The 17,328-nt window shown below is 58.7% G+C and overlaps 4 protein-coding genes across 4 annotated transcripts; 3 read left to right on the top strand and 1 right to left on the bottom strand.

The window, feature by feature from the left end:
* Positions 1–1,588: 1,588 nt before the first annotated feature.
* On the top strand, positions 1,589–3,408 carry fur4 (uracil permease; the record flags this gene model as incomplete). The annotated part of the gene is made up of 3 exons (XM_066774190.1): positions 1,589–1,757; positions 1,817–2,133; positions 2,185–3,408. The coding sequence occupies 3 exons, from the start codon at positions 1,589–1,591 to the stop codon at positions 3,406–3,408; spliced, it is 1,710 nt and encodes a 569-aa protein (XP_066636757.1).
* A 2,069-nt stretch (positions 3,409–5,477) lies between these two features.
* ebp2 (rRNA-processing protein EBP2) lies at positions 5,478–6,816 on the top strand (the record flags this gene model as incomplete). The annotated part of the gene is made up of 3 exons (XM_066774189.1): positions 5,478–5,789; positions 5,846–6,449; positions 6,515–6,816. 3 exons carry the CDS (start codon positions 5,478–5,480, stop codon positions 6,814–6,816), a joined length of 1,218 nt encoding a protein of 405 aa, XP_066636756.1.
* A 1,088-nt stretch (positions 6,817–7,904) lies between these two features.
* SLS55_002707 (uncharacterized protein) lies at positions 7,905–10,062 on the bottom strand (the record flags this gene model as incomplete). Its single annotated transcript, XM_066774188.1, has 4 exons — positions 7,905–9,039; positions 9,100–9,209; positions 9,276–9,908; positions 9,970–10,062. 4 exons carry the CDS (start codon positions 10,060–10,062, stop codon positions 7,905–7,907), a joined length of 1,971 nt encoding a protein of 656 aa, XP_066636755.1.
* A 695-nt stretch (positions 10,063–10,757) lies between these two features.
* SLS55_002706 (uncharacterized protein) lies at positions 10,758–12,935 on the top strand (the record flags this gene model as incomplete). Its single annotated transcript, XM_066774187.1, has 3 exons — positions 10,758–11,149; positions 11,587–12,008; positions 12,085–12,935. 3 exons carry the CDS (start codon positions 10,758–10,760, stop codon positions 12,933–12,935), a joined length of 1,665 nt encoding a protein of 554 aa, XP_066636754.1.
* Positions 12,936–17,328: the final 4,393 nt, after the last annotated feature.

Below are 17,328 nucleotides of genomic sequence, written 5' to 3'. Positions count from 1 at the left end.
CTGCAGGATACAGAATGGATTGCGGATGAGATGTAGGGGAAAAACTTAAAGTAGCGGGGGGAGGTGCAGTGACCGGGGAAAAGACTCTCGACGCAGGACGCAAGGGAGAAAGTCGTGGTTCTAGAAGGTCTGTAGATCATGGCACTCTGATGGTAACTTTTTACGTCATCTCGGCAACTAAGCACCTGCAGAATTCCAACCGCCTGGGAGATGGGAACCTGGGACGTGGACAGCAGAGCCTCAAGCGTTGCGCTACCGCGGCATGCCAGTCCTTGCAGCCGTACCAACGGATCTTGCGGCCATCAAGGTATGTATGTACCGAAGGGGCGATGCAGCACGAGGGATGGGCCGAGAGTAGTGATGACAGGGAGGGTATGGTGACGATGAAGGAGTTGAGTTCAGCGAAGTCCGAGTTCGGCGTAGGGCGGGATTGGCGGCCCCGCAAACTTCTCGAAGCCACAAGCGAGGGAAATGCGGAGGTCGGGATCCCGTGACTAAAAAACACCGGGCTGCTTATACACGGCATTATCAAGCATCGGGGCGGCGCAAAGGGCGGGCGACTCGTGGTTCCTGGTTATTATCGTGGGGCGTGCGGCAGACTCACGATGGGCGGTGGATGGTGTTGATATGGGGCGATGGGTTGACTCGATGTGAATATGTCACGGCGGCGGGCGAGGCGTTACTCGATCATATCGAGTCAACTGGGGCTGGGGCGGCCGGGGCGGGCGGCAATCAGCTTATCCTTATCAACTCGGCAGCCGCGACCCATGGCGCCTCGACGTCAGACACGACACCCGCACGCGACAGCTGGAGCAAACGGAAAAGGCTGCAGAGCTGGGCGAAGGGAGCGGCTAACAGCCTGTGGCCGCGAGTGGTAGGGCAGGACCCCGCGATTGGCGATGGCGCACAGCTGTGGGATGTGCAGCTCCCGGGTCGCGCGCTAGGCTCCACAGCTCCCGCATGCATCTTTACCTACTCCCAGGGACGCTGCGATAAGGGCGAGGTTGAGGCGTGTCAGTCGCCAGGCGCACCCGACAGCGTCACGCGTAGAAGGCCGCTGTCTCAACGGAGCAAAGGATCATGGCCGTAGGTACTAAAGCCAGCGCGCGCCCAGCATTCCACAACTCAAGTGCTGGAGACGAGCAACACAGCGCGGGAGCAGGGCCAGGTCGAGAACTGTTCGCGATAAGACAGCCCACTGTGGGTTGAAAACTGCGGGCGCTAGCGGCCCTTGAACCCAAGCCAGATCGACCACCTCCACGGAAGCCCTGATGTCGCCCACCCGCCGTATCTTTCATAAACTGCTCGCTTCCCGCCATGGTACGCCCCGCCACCAGCCCGGCAGTGCTCAGCCCGCCAATTCCCCCTCCTCTCTCGCTCTGACGCCCACGGCCGCCGCCTAGGAAACGACGACTCTGAGCCCGAGCGGCAGCCGCTCATCCCAGCCTCGTCTAGCACTGCTTCCCTCCTACGTCAGCCCGCATCACCATCCCCGTCGTCGCACAAGGCGCCCAATTCTTCACACAGGCCGTCAGACGACGACATCCAACCTTCTTCACGACCGAGCACGCCTGGCCTGGCTGCCGCCATGGAGAAAGTCAAGTCCTCGCGTGTCGCCTACTATGCGGGCAAGCTGGCCGTCGAAAACGAGCCGGGGCTCACGGCCACCCAGCTGATGCTCACCAACCACGACTTGAAGCCCGTAGAGCCTGAACGCCGCCAGTGGAGGTCGTGGAATTTCGTTGGCTTCTGGGTCGGTACGTGAACAATAGTTCTGTCAACCATCAGTCCACCACGCTAACACACCACCAATCAGCCGACTCGTTTAACATCAACACCTGGATGATTGCCTCCTCGACCATCACCAACGGCTGTTCGTGGTGGCAAGCATGGCTCTGCGTCTGGATAGGCTACGCCATCGCCGCATGCTTCATCTGCTTGACCGGCCGCATCGGCGCCATGTACCACATCGGTTTCCCCGTCGTCAACAGAGCCTCGTTCGGCGTCTGGGGCTCGCTGTGGCCCGTCTTCAACCGCGCCGCCATGGCCTGCGTCTGGTATGGCGTGCAGTCCTGGATCGGCGGCCAGTGCGTGCAGCTGATGATCCGCTCCATCTGGAACAACTGGAGAGATGTAAGTCCGACCTTTCGAAAGCCCCAATCCGGACACTAACACACCGCACAGGGCGTCATCCCCAACGGCATCAAAAGCTCCGGCACCACGACCGTCATGTTCGTCAGCTTCTTCTTCTTCTGGCTCTTCTCCCTGCCCGCCATCTGGTTCCCCGTGCACAAGATCCGCCACCTCTTCACCGTCAAAGCCTACGTCGTGCCCGTCGCCGGCATCGCCTTCTTCATCTGGTTCGTCGTCAAGGCCGGCGGCGTGGGGCCCATCGTGCACCAGCCCGCGTCGCTGCACGGCTCCGCGCTCGCGTGGGAGATCGTCAAGGGCATCATGTCGTCCATTGCCAACTTCGCCACCCTCATCGTCAACGACCCGGACTTCTCGCGCTTCGCCCGCACCCCGCAATCGGCACTATGGTCGCAGCTCATCACCATCCCGCTCGGCTTCGCCATCACCTCCTTCATCGGCATCATCGTCTCCAGCTCCGCCACCGTCATCTACCCGGGGCAAGCCGCCATCTGGAACCCGCTCGACCTGCTCACACGGGTGCTCGACGAGGAAAACACGTCCGCCAACCGCTTCGGCGTCTTCTGCATCGCGTCCGCCTTCGCGCTCGCGCAGCTCGGCACCAACATCGCCGCGAACTCGGTGTCCGCCGGGACCGACATGTCGGCGCTGCTGCCGCGCTGGCTCAACATCCGCCGCGGCGGCTACGTCTGCGCCCTCGTCGGCCTGTGCATGTGCCCGTGGAACCTGCTCAGCACCAACAACAACTTCACCACGTACCTCTCCGCCTACTCCGTCTTCCTCTCCTCCATCGCCGGCGTCATGGTCGCCGACTACTACCTCGTCCGCAAGGGGTTCCTCGACGTCCGCCAGCTCTACTCGGGCCGCAAAAACGGCGCGTACTTTTTTACTGCGGGCTTCCACTGGCGCGGCTACGCTGCTTATGTCGCTGGCATCCTCGTCAACGTCGTTGGCTTCGCTGGCGCGGTTGGGAGGAGCGTGCCTGTTGGTGCGACGTATATCTACAACGTCAACTTCTTCGCTGGGTTTATCGTTAGCAGTGCGATGTATTGGGCGCTGTGTAAGATTTCGCCCATCCCTGCGACGAGCGAGGTGTGGATGGAGGTCGGCGATGAGATTACGGACGTAAGGTTGGCGTATGACGAGCGCGCGAGCGATGGGTACGATGAGGAGGTCGTGACGGGTGGCGCGAAGGGCGTGGGGGCCGAGGAGGTGGGGCAAAGGGATGTGGCTGGGAAGGGGAGGTTTGAGATTTAGGGTGGTGGTGAGTGGTGTTTTTGGTCGTTCTTACCACCCTTGCTTTTCGTGTGACAGATTTGGCCGGTCGCTTTTGGGTTCTTTTTGGTTTTTTAGATTGGGGCGTGGCTGGTCAGTCAGTTGGTTGGGGAAAGAAAAAAGTTTGGTGAGGGCTTAGGGCCGAGGAAGAAGGAAGAGGAGGAGCGTGATGTGATGAGATATGATACCAAGGTACGGCTTCTTCTTTTCTGGTGTTATACCTTCTTTGATCGTTTAGAGAGATGATGAGCGAGCGGCTTGCTTCGAAAATTCTACAATTCCTTCTTGTCTTCGGTTCTTTCTACCCGGTGCCGTGGGTTGTCGATGGCTGCGTTGTTCGAGACGGATGTCTGCCGGACTAGTGCTGCTGCATTCATTCCGGCTGGAAGCAATGATGAAGCTTCGTGCTGTGTCGCTCCGCAAAATGCCATCATTGAACCTTTTCTTCCCTCGAGCGGTTTGTAGCAAGAGTTTGAAACGCTGTACTGTCCGCTCGTGACTCGAGTGTCCGGAACCGCGAGATCACGATGGGGGGTGGGGGAATTTGCGAGCGTGGTATTAAAGTTGATTTGCATTACACACTCTTCTTGAAAGCTACACCAAGGACGTCGTTTCGTTGCCTTGAGGCATTCTCGTAAGACATTCGCAAGCACGTCCCATCAAGTGTTGAGCATGAGACTCCTGGCCCCAAGCGCACATACAATGAATATGGCACTCGTGCCGCCTTCGGTTGGGGCATTGGGCAGACACATACATACACTCGTCCAAGGGAAGCACGACGTTCTATAAAGACCGACCACACAGGCCAAGGCCGCGCGATGGGGGGCAGCAGGGCCAGGAAGAACGGTGGGGAAACGTCAGGAAAGCAAATTTGTCATGAAGCCATTAAACCTATGGAAGAAGCTCCGATACGCCGAAAAAGAACTCCAACGACGACGACAACACCAGCCGTCTCCCGTAGAAAAGACTCGCTGCTTACCCCGCGCAGAGAGGGGGAACCGACACCGAGCGTGCATCGCGGGGGTAAGGAAAATGCAATGAACAGGGAGAGATCGAAGAAGGCGGGTCGTGGGGGTGGGTGGGTTTGGCCGCTTCTTTTTCTCTTTCCTCACTTGTCCGAGTCGCCGTCGCTCTTCGGCTCGGCGCCTGTCTGGATCGTGGTTTCGAGCGCGTCGAGACGGCGGCTCATGTCGTCCACTGTTTGAAGAGCGTGGGGGAGCCGCAGTCAGCTTGTGAAAGGGGGCTTGTAGAGTTGTCGAAAAGGAAGAACGTGGGGGGATGACTCGGATATAAGTGGTGGGCCCGGGTTGGTGACGGGAATAAAGGGTAATGGAACAAAGGACTGGGAAAGAAGGACAGGCTTGGAACCTATGGGGAGGTGTGGAATATGTGAAGGAAAGGGGAATTTGCAGTTCGGGACGGCGCCGAAAATGGTCAAGACGGGGTGGGGAGGCACGCACTCTTCTCGAGCAGCTCCTTGGAGATGTTGGTGAACTTGGAGGAGAGCTGGTTGATCAGGTCGTCGACGACGGCCACCAGTTCGGCGGAGCTACCCTCGGTGCTCACGGGCTGCGGTTGTGGCTAGTCAGTCCCTGATTCACCGCCCGCGAGAGATGGAGAGTGGGCTACGGGGGAGCCAAGGGGAAGGAACATCCGTACCGAGCTTGAGGATGCCGCTTCGCGATCGGACATGGTTGTGTGTGGGTTGAGGGTGGCCGGCGAATCCGAGGATCTGGAATCAGGCTGCTTTCAGAAGGAGGAAGAGAGAGGAACGGAATGGTTGATGTTGTGTCGCAACGAGGCACGTGGGAGATCGGCAGGGCTGACTGATCCTCTCGTTGGGCGAGGCGGAAGCAGCGCACAGACCAGCCGGGTCCCGGGCGGTGAGCGGGGCGCCAAGATTTCGAGCCGTCGCCGGGCGGCCGCTTCCCAAAAATTTCGGAGCAGTCGCGCAAAGCAACCTGCAGCAGCAGCGCGCGCCGAAACATTTCTCGACTCCCCGCCCACCACTCGCCCAATCCGCCCCGGCTCTCTTGTTTCGCACAGCCAACATGGTCAAGAAGGGCGGCAGCAAATTGCTCAATCTCCTGCAGAAGGAGAAGGGCTACGACTACAAGAAGGACAAGCAGAAGAAGCTCCAGAAGCACGCCGAGAAGCGCAAGCAGCAGAAGAAGCAGGACGAGGATGGCACCAGCGAGGAGGACGTCGAGGGTGGCGTTGCCGTGAACGCGCCGCCGCAGGAAGACTCTGGCTCTGGTGGAGACGAGGCCGAGAAGCAGATCCGCGCCGAGGCTCGCAAGGCCGCTTCGAACCCGGACGTGAGCGAGGATGACGAGGGCAGCGATGACGAGGAGACATCAAAGGTGCGACGAGGGACCCTTCACATACTGCACCAAAAACATTAACGCTGTGTCCGCAGATCGATCTGTCCAGGCTCGAAGAGGACGACTCCGACTCCAGCGACGAAGAACTCGAAGAGAACGACGACGACGATGACGACGAGGAGGAAGACATTGCCCTCTCGGACCTCGAATCGGTCGCCTCGGACGACAAGGGCGACATCGTCCCGCACCAGCGCCTCACCATCAACAACACCTCCGCCCTGCTCGCCGCCATGCACCGCATCGAATGGAAGACGAAGAAGCAAGCCTTTTCCGACCACCAATCCGTCACGTCCGACGCCGCCGTCGAGATCACAGACACCAACGACGACCTGAACCGCGAGCTGGCCTTCTACCAGCAGGCGCTGGGCGCCGTCAACGCCGCCCGCAAGGCGCTGAAGAAGGAGGGCGTGCCCTTCTCGCGCCCCAACGACTACTTCGCCGAGATGGTAAAGAGCGACGAGCACATGGGCAAGATCAAGCAGAAGCTCATCGACGAGGCCGCCGGCAAGAAGGCGTCGCAAGAGGCCCGCCGCCAGCGCGACCTCAAGAAGTTCGGCAAGGCCGTCCAGGTCGCCAAGGAGCAGGAGAAGGCCAAGGCGAAGAAGGACACGATGGAGAAGATCAACCTGCTGAAGAGGAGTACGTTCTCTTCCCTTCTCCCCATAAAATCCCCCCAGTCCACAAAACTAACAACTTTCCAACAGAACGCCAAGGCGCCGACCTCGAAAACGAAAACGAAAACGACCTCTTCGACGTCGCCCTCGAGGATGCCCACGAGACCGCCCGCAAGGAGAAGGCCGACCGTCGCGCCGGCGGTGGCGGCCCCAACCATAAGCGCGCGAAGAAGGATGCCAAGTACGGCTTCGGCGGCAAGAAGCGCTTCGCCAAGAGCAACGACGCCCAGAGCAGCGCTGACGGCAGGGGCTTCTCGGCCAAGAAGATGAAGGCGGGCGCCAACGCGGCGAAGAAGCGGCCGGGTAAGAGCAGGAGAGCGTCGAGGAAGTAAGAGAATGGGAAAAAGAAAAAAAGAAAAGGCTGTTGATCTGGAAAGTGTGAGGGGATAGGCGTGTGGTTGGGAAGTGGTAAGCGTTAGTGCTTTTCGAACGGAGGAAGGGAAGGAAGACGTGGCGAATCGCCGCCGTTCAGTCCAGTTCCATCCTTCGCGTAACGTGTGGCGTTATCATGGGGTTCAGATATGGGAGGAAGGAGGATCGAAACCGCGGAGAAAAGTTTAAAAGCCACGGAAGGATTGCACCTTTGTGGCTGACGATGTCGATTGGAGGGAAAGCCTCTTTTTCTTTCTCTCTCTCTCTTTACGCTTTTTCACTTTTCCGTATTCCCCCCCTACTTGTGAACATTTCGTTGTTCTGCTAAAAAAGAAAGAGGCATTGGGTGGCGTCGAGCGGCGTTATATTTTGACACCAACCATCACACACTATCAAAATTACTTCTGTTCCCTTGATCATTTCTTTCCACTTTGCGAGGTTCGCTGACTGGGTTTTCAGTGATGTGCAGTGAGCTGCAGTAGTAGTTGGAGCGGGCGGTGTAAAAGATGCGAGCGTGGGGCGAAGAGAAAGACCTCACTCAGCCCCCATTTGCGGTTCTCCATTATGGAGAAGGGACCTAGGCACGGTGGCACGTGTATGCCGAAGTCGTTTTTATCTCTTCCATGAGTTTTGCGAGGAAGAGAGCCGAGATGCGGCATGCTTTCGTCCAACATGTTCTCATATCATGTATTCCAGCGCGTTCAAGAAGAGTACATATGGATCCGCAGTATGTTTTTCTTCTTATCAACACACACATCCCGCCTGTTACTTATCCGGGACAGAGCTCTCGCATTCTCGCCCTCTCTCTCTCTCTCTCAGACGATCCCAGCGGCGGCCCGCGCCGGTGGAAAAACAACAGGAACCCATCTACCCTTCTACCACCACCAAGTCTTCGCGGTATATGTCCCAATGGGAGAAAAAGAAACCCCGAAATAAAAATTATAATTATTGAAAGAGAGACGGAGACATTCATCATGCAGCCAAAAAGACCTTCAACAACGCCGACAACAGCAACAGCAACAACCTCTGCCCAGCCCCGCCCGCCCACTCAATCGCGACTCTGCTGCGGCGTGACGCGGAACTGGCGCAGGTCGAAGCGCTCGACATCCGGCTCGCCGCCGGCGTCCCCACCGACCCCGGGCACCACGCGCTGCGTCTCGACGCCGGGATGCGTCTTCATGGGATAGCTCAGGCTGCCGCGGCCGAGATGGGCGCCGTGAACGACATCGTCGTCGTCGTCGGCTCCGCCGCCGCCCTTGATGTCGACGTTGTGGCCGAAGGCGCGGTGGTGCGCGTGCTGCGCGTTTTGCTTCTGCTGCAGCTCGTGGGAGTCGAACGACTCGAGCTCGCTCGGCTTGTTGTTGTTGTCGCGTCCCCCCGCGGCAGCACCAGCGGCACCGCCGAAGCGAGCGAGGGCGTGGCCGACGGCGCTGACGAACCACGGCTGGGCGGCGGCGCCGCCGGGGTTGTGGCTCCAGTACTCGCGGGCGTCCTCGTCGGCGGGGACGATGCGGCCGCGGGAGAGGAGGCGGGTGAGGGCGATAGGGAGGTTGATGGCGACGTAGGCGAGGATGCCGGCGAGCAGGCCGTAGGCGGTGCTATACGACATGGGCACGAAGACGATGGTGACGAAGGCGGGCACGGCGTCGCCGATGTAGCGCCAGTTGACGGCGACGACCTGGCGCACCATCATGGCCCCCACGAGCACGAGCGTGCAGCCCGTCGCCCACGGCGGGATGGACGCGAAGATGGGCGCGAAGAAGAGCGAGACGAAGAAGCAGAGCCCGGTCGTCATGGCCGTCAGGCCCGTCTTGCCGCCTTCGGCGATGCCCGCGCCCGATTCGATGAAGGCGGTTACCGGGCTAACGCCGAAGAGGGCCCCGACGCTGATGCTGAAGGCGTCGGTGCAGTAGGCGGCCGTCGAGCGCGGGAAGTCGCCGGTTGACGCGTCGACGACGCCGGAGAAACGGGCCATGCTGTACATGGTGGCGGTGCAATCGATGATGTCGACATAGAGGAAGGTGAAGAGGGCCAAGACGAACTCGCCGGGAGCTCGTGCAATGTTCCAGTCCAGTGCATTGAGAGTGCGCTCAATGGGGTGGAAATCCACCACCTTCTTGAAGAAGTCGAATTGGCTGTCACCGTCGGCAGTGTACGGGAAGTAGGTGACCGAAGTGCCGCGTCTGGGGTGCAAGTCAGTTGTCTGTTTCAGATGGACGCTTTGAGGACGACGGCTGACTCACGGCCAAGAAATGATAGACACGACCAAGATGCCGATGATCATAGCGCTCTTCACCTTGAACGACATGAGGTAGGCAGTGAGGATTCCACCGCAGAAAACGCCGATCCACAGCTATTCGAATCATGCTCGTTAGGCCCACCATACGAGATACGGGACGTGGATTGGCGGGCTGCTTACGGTCGGGTTCTGCATCTTGTGGCTCTGGCACTCTCCAAACTCATCCCTGTACTCGGGCTGACAGCCGGCCAGATCCAAGGGAGTAGCACTGGCGCCGGAGATGGCGCCGATTCCCGCACTATACGACAGTCCTATCTCGGCGAGAAAGAGGCCTATGCCGCAGGCAGCGGCGACCTTCAAGGAGTTTGGGAGCATCCGGACCAGCCATTGGCGCATTCCCAAGAGAGACAAGAAGATGAAAATGAAGCCCTCGACGAAGACAGCGGTCAACGCCAAGCCATACGGAACGTGGCGGGTGCCGTGGAAGCCGACGACCTGATAGGTGAAGTAGGCATTGAGGCCCATGCCGGTGGCCAAGGCAATGGGCATGTTGGTGATGAGGCCGAAGAAGAAAGAAGCGAAGGCGGAGATGGCGCTGGTGGCGGTGATGAAATCACGATGCAAGCCGACGAGGCAGGACTGATAGGCCGGATCGGTGGCGCACGACGAGTCGAGGGCATCGCGGCACTCGCATGTGCCGCCGGAATCGGTCAGAATGGTGGCATTGACGGCAATGATGTAGGCCATGGTGAAAAAGGTAGTCACGCCAGCGCGCACCTCCGTCACAAAGCGAGCGTCCCGAATCTCGTCGGGCTGGCGCAGGTCGAAGTCAGTGAATGGCTCTCGAGTGACAGACGGCTGCAAGGCAACCTACATGGCCGGAGCCGTCAAGGCGAAAAAGGCGGCCGAACCTGGAGTCGGCAAGGTAGGCATCGAGACGCGTCCCCTGGTGGCGGAGAAGGTCCATTGCTGGCGACGACTTTTGGAGAAATCGAAGGGAAGGTGGTGTCGGTCATGGTGTGGGCCAGCGGTGGAGCGAGCGCAACCTTTTACTGCAGCCGGGACGGGCATGTCAGTAACGGCGCTGGCGATCAGCAGGCCGCATGGAGAGGACGACGACTAGCGGCAGCCACGGGAAGGTTGATGCGCACGGGCCGGCGGAGGAGATGAAGTCAAGGCCAGCCAACCTGGCCGTGTACGAGCCAAACACGAAAAAGAAAAGCTAGATGGTGTAGCGTGCTTAGGCGTGGGTTCCAGGAACAGGCACGAAGGGCGCGGCAGCCTGAGGCCGGGCTCGGATGACGCGCCGGACCAGGGCTGGGAGCGTGGGTGGCGGCCAGGCCCCTAGGCCCTACGGCGATGCCGTCGACGAGATGCCCTTTTTGCTCTTGGGCGCCTCAAGCGCATCGGATCGGCGGCGTGCACGGCGGCGAGTTGCGGATCCTCGGCGCCGTGGATGAAAGCGGGAGAGTGAAACGGCGACGGCAGCTTAGTCTGGCAGGGACGACCCTCGCTCGCCCTCGCTCCCGCTGTCGCGACTCCACAAGCTTCACCACTAGCCACGCCCGCCGAAATGACCCTGCGCGCGCCGGCCCCCGGCCAGGCGACGTGAGATCATCACCCGCCGAGCTCCCACATCTGGCGCCGCATCTTTCCATCTCCATGTTTTCCGCCGACCTCTCGTGGACCGACCAGCGCGCCGAGACCGTGGGCCAGCGCCGCGAGCGACGTTTGCGCAGCCACCGCGACCATGGCTCGTCCACCCAGAGCTTCCAGTCCGACGATTCCGCCTCCCGCTCCAGTTTCTGGTCGCTGCCGGTTCGCCGCAAGAACAACCCCTCCAAGTCCCCCGCCTTGAACTCGCCCTCCCGCAAGAGCTCCAAGCTGTCCCTCTCACGCCCGCGGGAAGACAGTCTGGATTCGGCCGCCAGCTGGTCGACCCCCGCTCCGCTTCCGACTCCCGTGCTGCCAGCTCTGCCCTCCATCGCCTCCGTTGACACCGTCCAGGAGCAGCGCTCGCCACGCCACTCCACCACCCGCTCATCCGGTAAAAGGTACCCCCCAACTCGGCATGCCCTGTGCTGACAAGCGATGCAGTTTGTACCGTGCAACATGTAGGCCCGGAAGGCCATTACAGAGAACGGCGCATCGTCGAAGAGGTAGAGGCGCATGAAATCCAGCAATTGAGCCAGGACTCGTACGTGTCGAGAACAACAACCCGCAGCACCGAGGTGAGCTCAAGCTCAGAAGTCATGCTTTCACCGCCTAATCAACGCCCCAGATCCACCCTGCACCCTTCCCTAGTCCAATTGCTGATGCGGACCAGACTTCTTCTTCGACTCACGGTCGGTATGTAGAGCAATTGCCGATTTATCCTGCGCTCCGGTCCATCATGTTCGCCGTTTGTTCAATACCACGCAACCATTCTGACCCTACCAAGTTCGGGAGGCTCCCACTCGAGCCAATGCGCATTAGACAATGACGCCGCCAGCTCTGCCTACCGCACCTCGCCTGATGTCGGCCCCAAGTGCACCTGGGAAGCTCCTGCGGATTGGGATATTGCCTCGATACGGTCCTTCTCGCAAAACCGCCAGTCTTTTGAGAGTTCTTTCCTGTGCGACCCCGATGCTGCAGAGCTGACGCAATTCCAACGTTTTGTCCGTCGCATGGAGCGTGCAGATCCGAAGCTCATCCTTACACGTCTAAAAGATGAGCCGTCCCCGGATGATTTGGCCACCGATCCGTACGCTGAGGAGGAACTTGCCGTGGAGAAGCACCTGTGGTGCCTTACCGCACTGCAGCTGCAGAACATGGAGAACTCACTAGTACCCAATCAAGGCGTAGGGCCCCTTCTGGGCCTTCCTACGCTCTTCCGACAGCCGAAGCGAGTCTTGGAGCTTTACAGCAATTTGGGTAAGCCACTGATCCATCGAATCCTTCCTGCGTGTCGGAGTCATGGCGAGCGCTAACAATCTAAATCCCTGGATAGCCGAAGTCTATCAGCTATCCGCCATCTACCCCAAGTCGCACATTTCTTATTTGACTGTGCGCAAGCCATTGGCCAGCATCCCGCTCCCTGCCAACATCCACCCCCTGACGGTGCCTTGTGGCGGAATCCTCCCTTTTCCTTACCCCACAGACTCGTTTAATCATATCCGATGTGCCGCGCTCCCATCACATCTGCCGTCGTCAAAGATCCAGCCTGTTCTTCGCGATCTGCTTCGGATGCTCGCTCCCGGGGGTATTTTGGAGCTACGCCTTGTCGACAGCACACCGGTGCGCGCCACCATGGGGCCAAGATTGCGCGCGTGGTTTGAAGACCGCTTGCTGTTGAACCTGGAGAAAGAGTTCCTCTGCTCACGACCAATGGCGCTGTTGCCGGGTTGGGTAAGAGACTGCGGCTTCAGTGTCCTCGAAGGCGGTGCCCGGGGGAAGGATCTTGTCGTCCAGCGGCTGCGGCTACCTGCGTGCGCTCATCCCAAAGATAGCGAGCGCAGGCACTCAATACAGAAGGCAAGCATGCAAGACGGCACCAAGCGCAGCACGCTCGATTACAACAAACGGAATGCTATGACGGGCAGCGGCACCGAAGCTATGGATTTTGCAGCTCCCGTCGAGAAATCCACCGGCCCGGATTCGGACTCCACGGCGCTGGACGGAGAACTGGCGACGCTCGTAGCTCGCGGGCTATGGAAGGACTCTTGGGGCTCGCTCGTCGACAGGGGCTCAACGTTGGGCCACGACGTCATTTGGTGGTGGGACGATCCGGAGATAGTGCGCGAATGTTGGGACTACGGTACCGTGTTTGAGTGCGGGACCATGTTTGCTTTTAAAGAGTGATAGTGAACAGGTGAGGTTGATATTTACCCGGTTGGGCTGGTCTTCCGGGTCTTTCGCCTGTCTCGCTTTACCATCAGGTACCAGACGGCGTTTTGCTTTTCTTCGCTTTGCTTTTTCTCGGGCGGCTCAATCTGGTCTTTACGTTTATACCATGCACACGCGGTTGACGCCGTTGAAGTGCCTCGTTTCTTTTCCCGTTGGTGTCTGCATCGGTGTTTTGCACCCGGGCGTTTGAGCTTTGTCACTGTCTGGAATATAGTAGAACCCTTCGCTTTCTCTTTCAGTTCGGATCGGCGGATTCCATCTCTTTGGATGGCCATGCTCGGGTCGCTTGATGGCTTTTGTGTTGGATATTACACTCGGCGTCCCGCTCGAGCCAGAAAGCTTCAAGGCTGCCAAGTGGGTGTGACAAGGTGCCCCGCAAGAGCGAAGGAAAAGAACGGGTACAGCGGTGGTTGCGAAAGAGTAGTAACTTCTGACAGCAAGGCGCTGCCGATCATGTCGCCCCCAAGCACGCAAAAGGTTGAAGCGAGGGAACTGTGGCGAGTAGCGTTTTCCGCATCCAGCTAGCCAGGCGTGCCTCGCTCTAAAGCCGGTGATGCAGGGAAATAGCGACGGCGTCGGCATGCGTGCCGCCCGCCGGCCGCAGCCACACGCGAAGGAAGCGTGCGGCGAGTGGGGGCAGAAGGGCTCGCTCCTTCGCCACTTTTCCATGGCCCTATATCACCGGAAGAGACAGCTGCTCCGGCCCGCCACGTTCTCATTGCAATATATCTTCGTGGCGCTAGTTCCCTCTAGCAAGGAGCCCGCCGTTTCCAAAGGCCACTATGTATAGACACCGGGATTCTGCTCCTCCTACGAGAGAACTACTACATACCTACTACTACGGCCCTTCTACGCCATTCTATCTACCGTCAACCCACATGACCACTCCGCCACCTCTGCCTTGATGCTCACAAACTGCATACGGACAAGTTTTCGTCGCCGAAATCCTCCTGGCATCGCAACAACGCTCAGACGACCGCCCACCGGGCCCCCGACACACTGGCGCTCCTCCCCGGCGCGCCGAGTGCCGAGCTGAATTGCCGTTGGAAAGTTTAAAACCTCCGTCACACGTGGCCGCGTCTCCAAGGCGTGCCATGTGGGATCCCAACCCAACCCCAATCCGCAGGAGGGTCAGGGAAACACCATCTAGAGCCCTAGTCGACGATCAGTTACTGTTGCTCTTCGTGGTGTGGCAACGCGGAAACTCCCTGTGCCTGACAGTTGAACAATGCCTGCTTGTGATCAGCGTTTTCTGTCATGCTTCTTCCCTTTTGGTGGAATCGTTCCTACTGGTTTTGAGGACGGTACGTCACGATTGCGTTATCACTTTGCCTCTATCTACACCTGTGGCTCTGTCGCCCTCCGTGACGAGAAGCCGAAATGCTCTCACGCCCTTTGCTGAGTTGAGAAAAGAGAAACCCACAACGCTTCAAGACAACCGCTGCACCGACGCAGCTCCGCCACATAATACCACATCGACATATGCGCAAAAGAAGCTGCCATCATCGCCGCCGAGCGCGAATCCAGACTGCCTGCCCCGGAGTGCCCCCAACAAACCAGCAGCAGCCACTCCCGTCGATCAGCCCGACCATCGGAAACCGCTGTGCGCATAGCGTCTCACACTTCTTTACTCGGTCCATGCTTCTCGATTACCGATCTCCAGAGCAGCGTTTCTTGTTCCTTTGCACCACTCAGCCTAAACTAACTGACTACTGCATGACGGGCCTTTTGCGGGCGGAAGAAAGCGAAGCGTCGCGGCAAACCTTCTCCCGAAACCCGCATCCCCGTTCACCCACCCCCGAGCTACTTACTCTCCCACTTCCCCGGTAGCGTATCGCTTTTGTCGGCTAGCCCCACCCCCGCCGCGGATCACCCAACCTCCCTTCCCCCCGGTCGCTGTCGGTAGAACTCGGGGCCGTACAGGGGTGCACTGCAGCTAGGACAGTGCCGGACGTTTGGGGAGGCAAGGGCTTCAGTGAGATGATGGCAAGTGCCGGCCGGGCCATCTGCGACGGCGGACGGTTGCGGTGTTTTCGCGGCGGGGCGGTCAGGTAGGTAGGTAGGGAGAGAGCGGTGGTGGTTTGTCTCGAGCAGTATGTACATACGTACAGCCAAGCGGAAGCAGGACGACGCTGTCTGGGTGAATTCTCTTCCCCGTTGCGTTGCTCGGACGGAACGGGAAATGCAAAGAAAAGAATAGATAGATGAGAAGATTAAAAGAAGGCGCAAGGACCCCTCCCCCTCCCCCTCCCCACCAACTCTGGGGAAATGAAATGATTACTGATACTTCTTGGGGATATGATGACATCTGCAACCTTCTTTTTCGGAGCAACCATCGTTGGTCAAGAAGCTTGTAGATCCACTGCGTTGGATCGCTTTCAGGCAGGGAAAAACGACATGGACCCTGACCCTCTCTCTCTTGCCCTCCACCATGGTCGAAGTTCGATACAAGGATGTCCATCGCCATGGGTAGCTTGGTGCCATTGCAGCCTGACGCCGGTGACTGGCGATGATGATGATGGCGGCGGCGGCGGCGGCGGCTCCTACCTTCCGCCACGCACACATACATGCACGATGACTCGTACGTGCCTTCCCGCTTGCAAGGGTGTCATCGGCGAAGGAAAAGCCAAGCACTGGCCGCTATACCGCAGCGAGGTCGTTCTCCGTGGTCGACGAGGTCGGGCCATCCCGGTAATGGTAGCTCCCTGGTAGCCACCGAGCGTTCGGCGAGGGGCCACCCGCTAGGTAGCACTGGGGTCGTTGGCGGAGACGTCCGTGCTTTGGGTGCAGAGAGAGAGAAAAAGAGAGAGAGCCCAGATCATTATTGTGGTTAGCCGTGAACATCACGGCCCTCAAACCTTAATATATGTGAAACCGAGCTGCTCTAGCTTTGTAGACAGGATCTGCGGTCGATCATGCGGATCTACGAGATGAAGGAGAGGGAGAGAGCACTTCCTGGCATGCGAAAGATAAATCAAAAGCAGCTACCGTATTTCCGTAACGGTGTGACATGGATTTTTGCGACTTTTCTCCATCTTTGCGTGACATCTGATTCTGTAGACCCGCTCTTCTGTGTGTGATGGCCACCAGGTTCTTCACTGTGCAGTGTAGGAAAAAGCCGAAGACAATGCGGGCTCGAGTCTTTAACCAAGTCTGATAGTCATCCTGCTCTCACTTGTCCATGGTGTTTACCGGGTACCTGCATACACACCTGCGGCCTTGGATTCAGGCCACTTCCCTACACCTACATACCTGCCTTGCCGTTCCATTCCATTGCGCGCCACCAGATCCCATCCCCCCTAACGCAACATGCTCTGCATGCAGCACCTCAGCACACCTCAGCACAGACCCCCCAGCAGCCACGCCGCCGCCCGCTGAAAGCATTGTCTTGCAACGTTCCTCAACCCTATTCATTTCAGCCATCACACGCACTGTGCACACCCTCGCCGGTGCACTGCTGCCGCATCCCTCCCCATACATACCAACCACCAACTGCCGAAAAAGCTCCACACAACCAGCACCCCACCCCTCCCCACGCGTTCTCGAAACGAGACATGGAGAAACCCACTCCATCATCCTGACTGTGCCACGTTTGACCCTAATTCTTTCCTTTCTCCCGCCATATGTAATGGCGAGTCTCGCCTGTTCGGGAACACCCCTACGTACTCTCTTCTGTCGGAAGGATAGAGCCGACGAACCCGCATGGGGATTCATGGTTCGCGCTAACGTCACAGGCGCGAAAGTATGTATATACAGCCTGCCATGTACCCGGCAAGGCTGAGATGAGGGTAAAAAAAAAAAAGACATGGGATGGATCTCCGCGTACAAATGTCATGATCCCTCCCGCTCTCGGGGTGGCCGAGATAACTCACTCACGCTGAGACGCAGCACGGGGGAGGGGAAGGAAAACAAAAGGACGGATGAGAGCACAGATCCCAATGTATATACGAGATAGCATGCGTGCGTTCTACCAAGGAAGGGTCGCGCGCGAGTAGACATCTTTGTTATCACTTTCGTCGCACAGAAAGGCAACTAATCAACAGTCGATGGGGGAACGCGCCCCGTCAAAGGTAGGAGGTAGCCAAGACATCACAGATATACAAAAAAGGCACTAGGAGCAAGGGAAAAAAACGGAAGGAAAGATCGATTTTCGCAAACGAAGTGTGATATGCCGGCGCCTCTCATCTCCTCCCCTCCCTCCCCTTATCTCAATGTCTCCCCCTTTCCCCAACCCCAACCCCAGCCCCAAAGAAATGCAATGCAATGCAATGCAATGCAATGCAAAAGCGCAGTCGCAAGACACACACAGATGCCACCAACCCGGACCCCCAAAAAAAAGACAAAAAAA

The sequence above is a fragment of the Diplodia seriata genome, assembly GCF_021436955.1.
Source record: "Diplodia seriata strain FDS-637 chromosome Unknown scaffold_2, whole genome shotgun sequence".
NCBI classification, from domain to species: domain Eukaryota; kingdom Fungi; phylum Ascomycota; class Dothideomycetes; order Botryosphaeriales; family Botryosphaeriaceae; genus Diplodia; species Diplodia seriata.
This window is presented reverse-complemented; position numbering and strand designations above follow the sequence as displayed.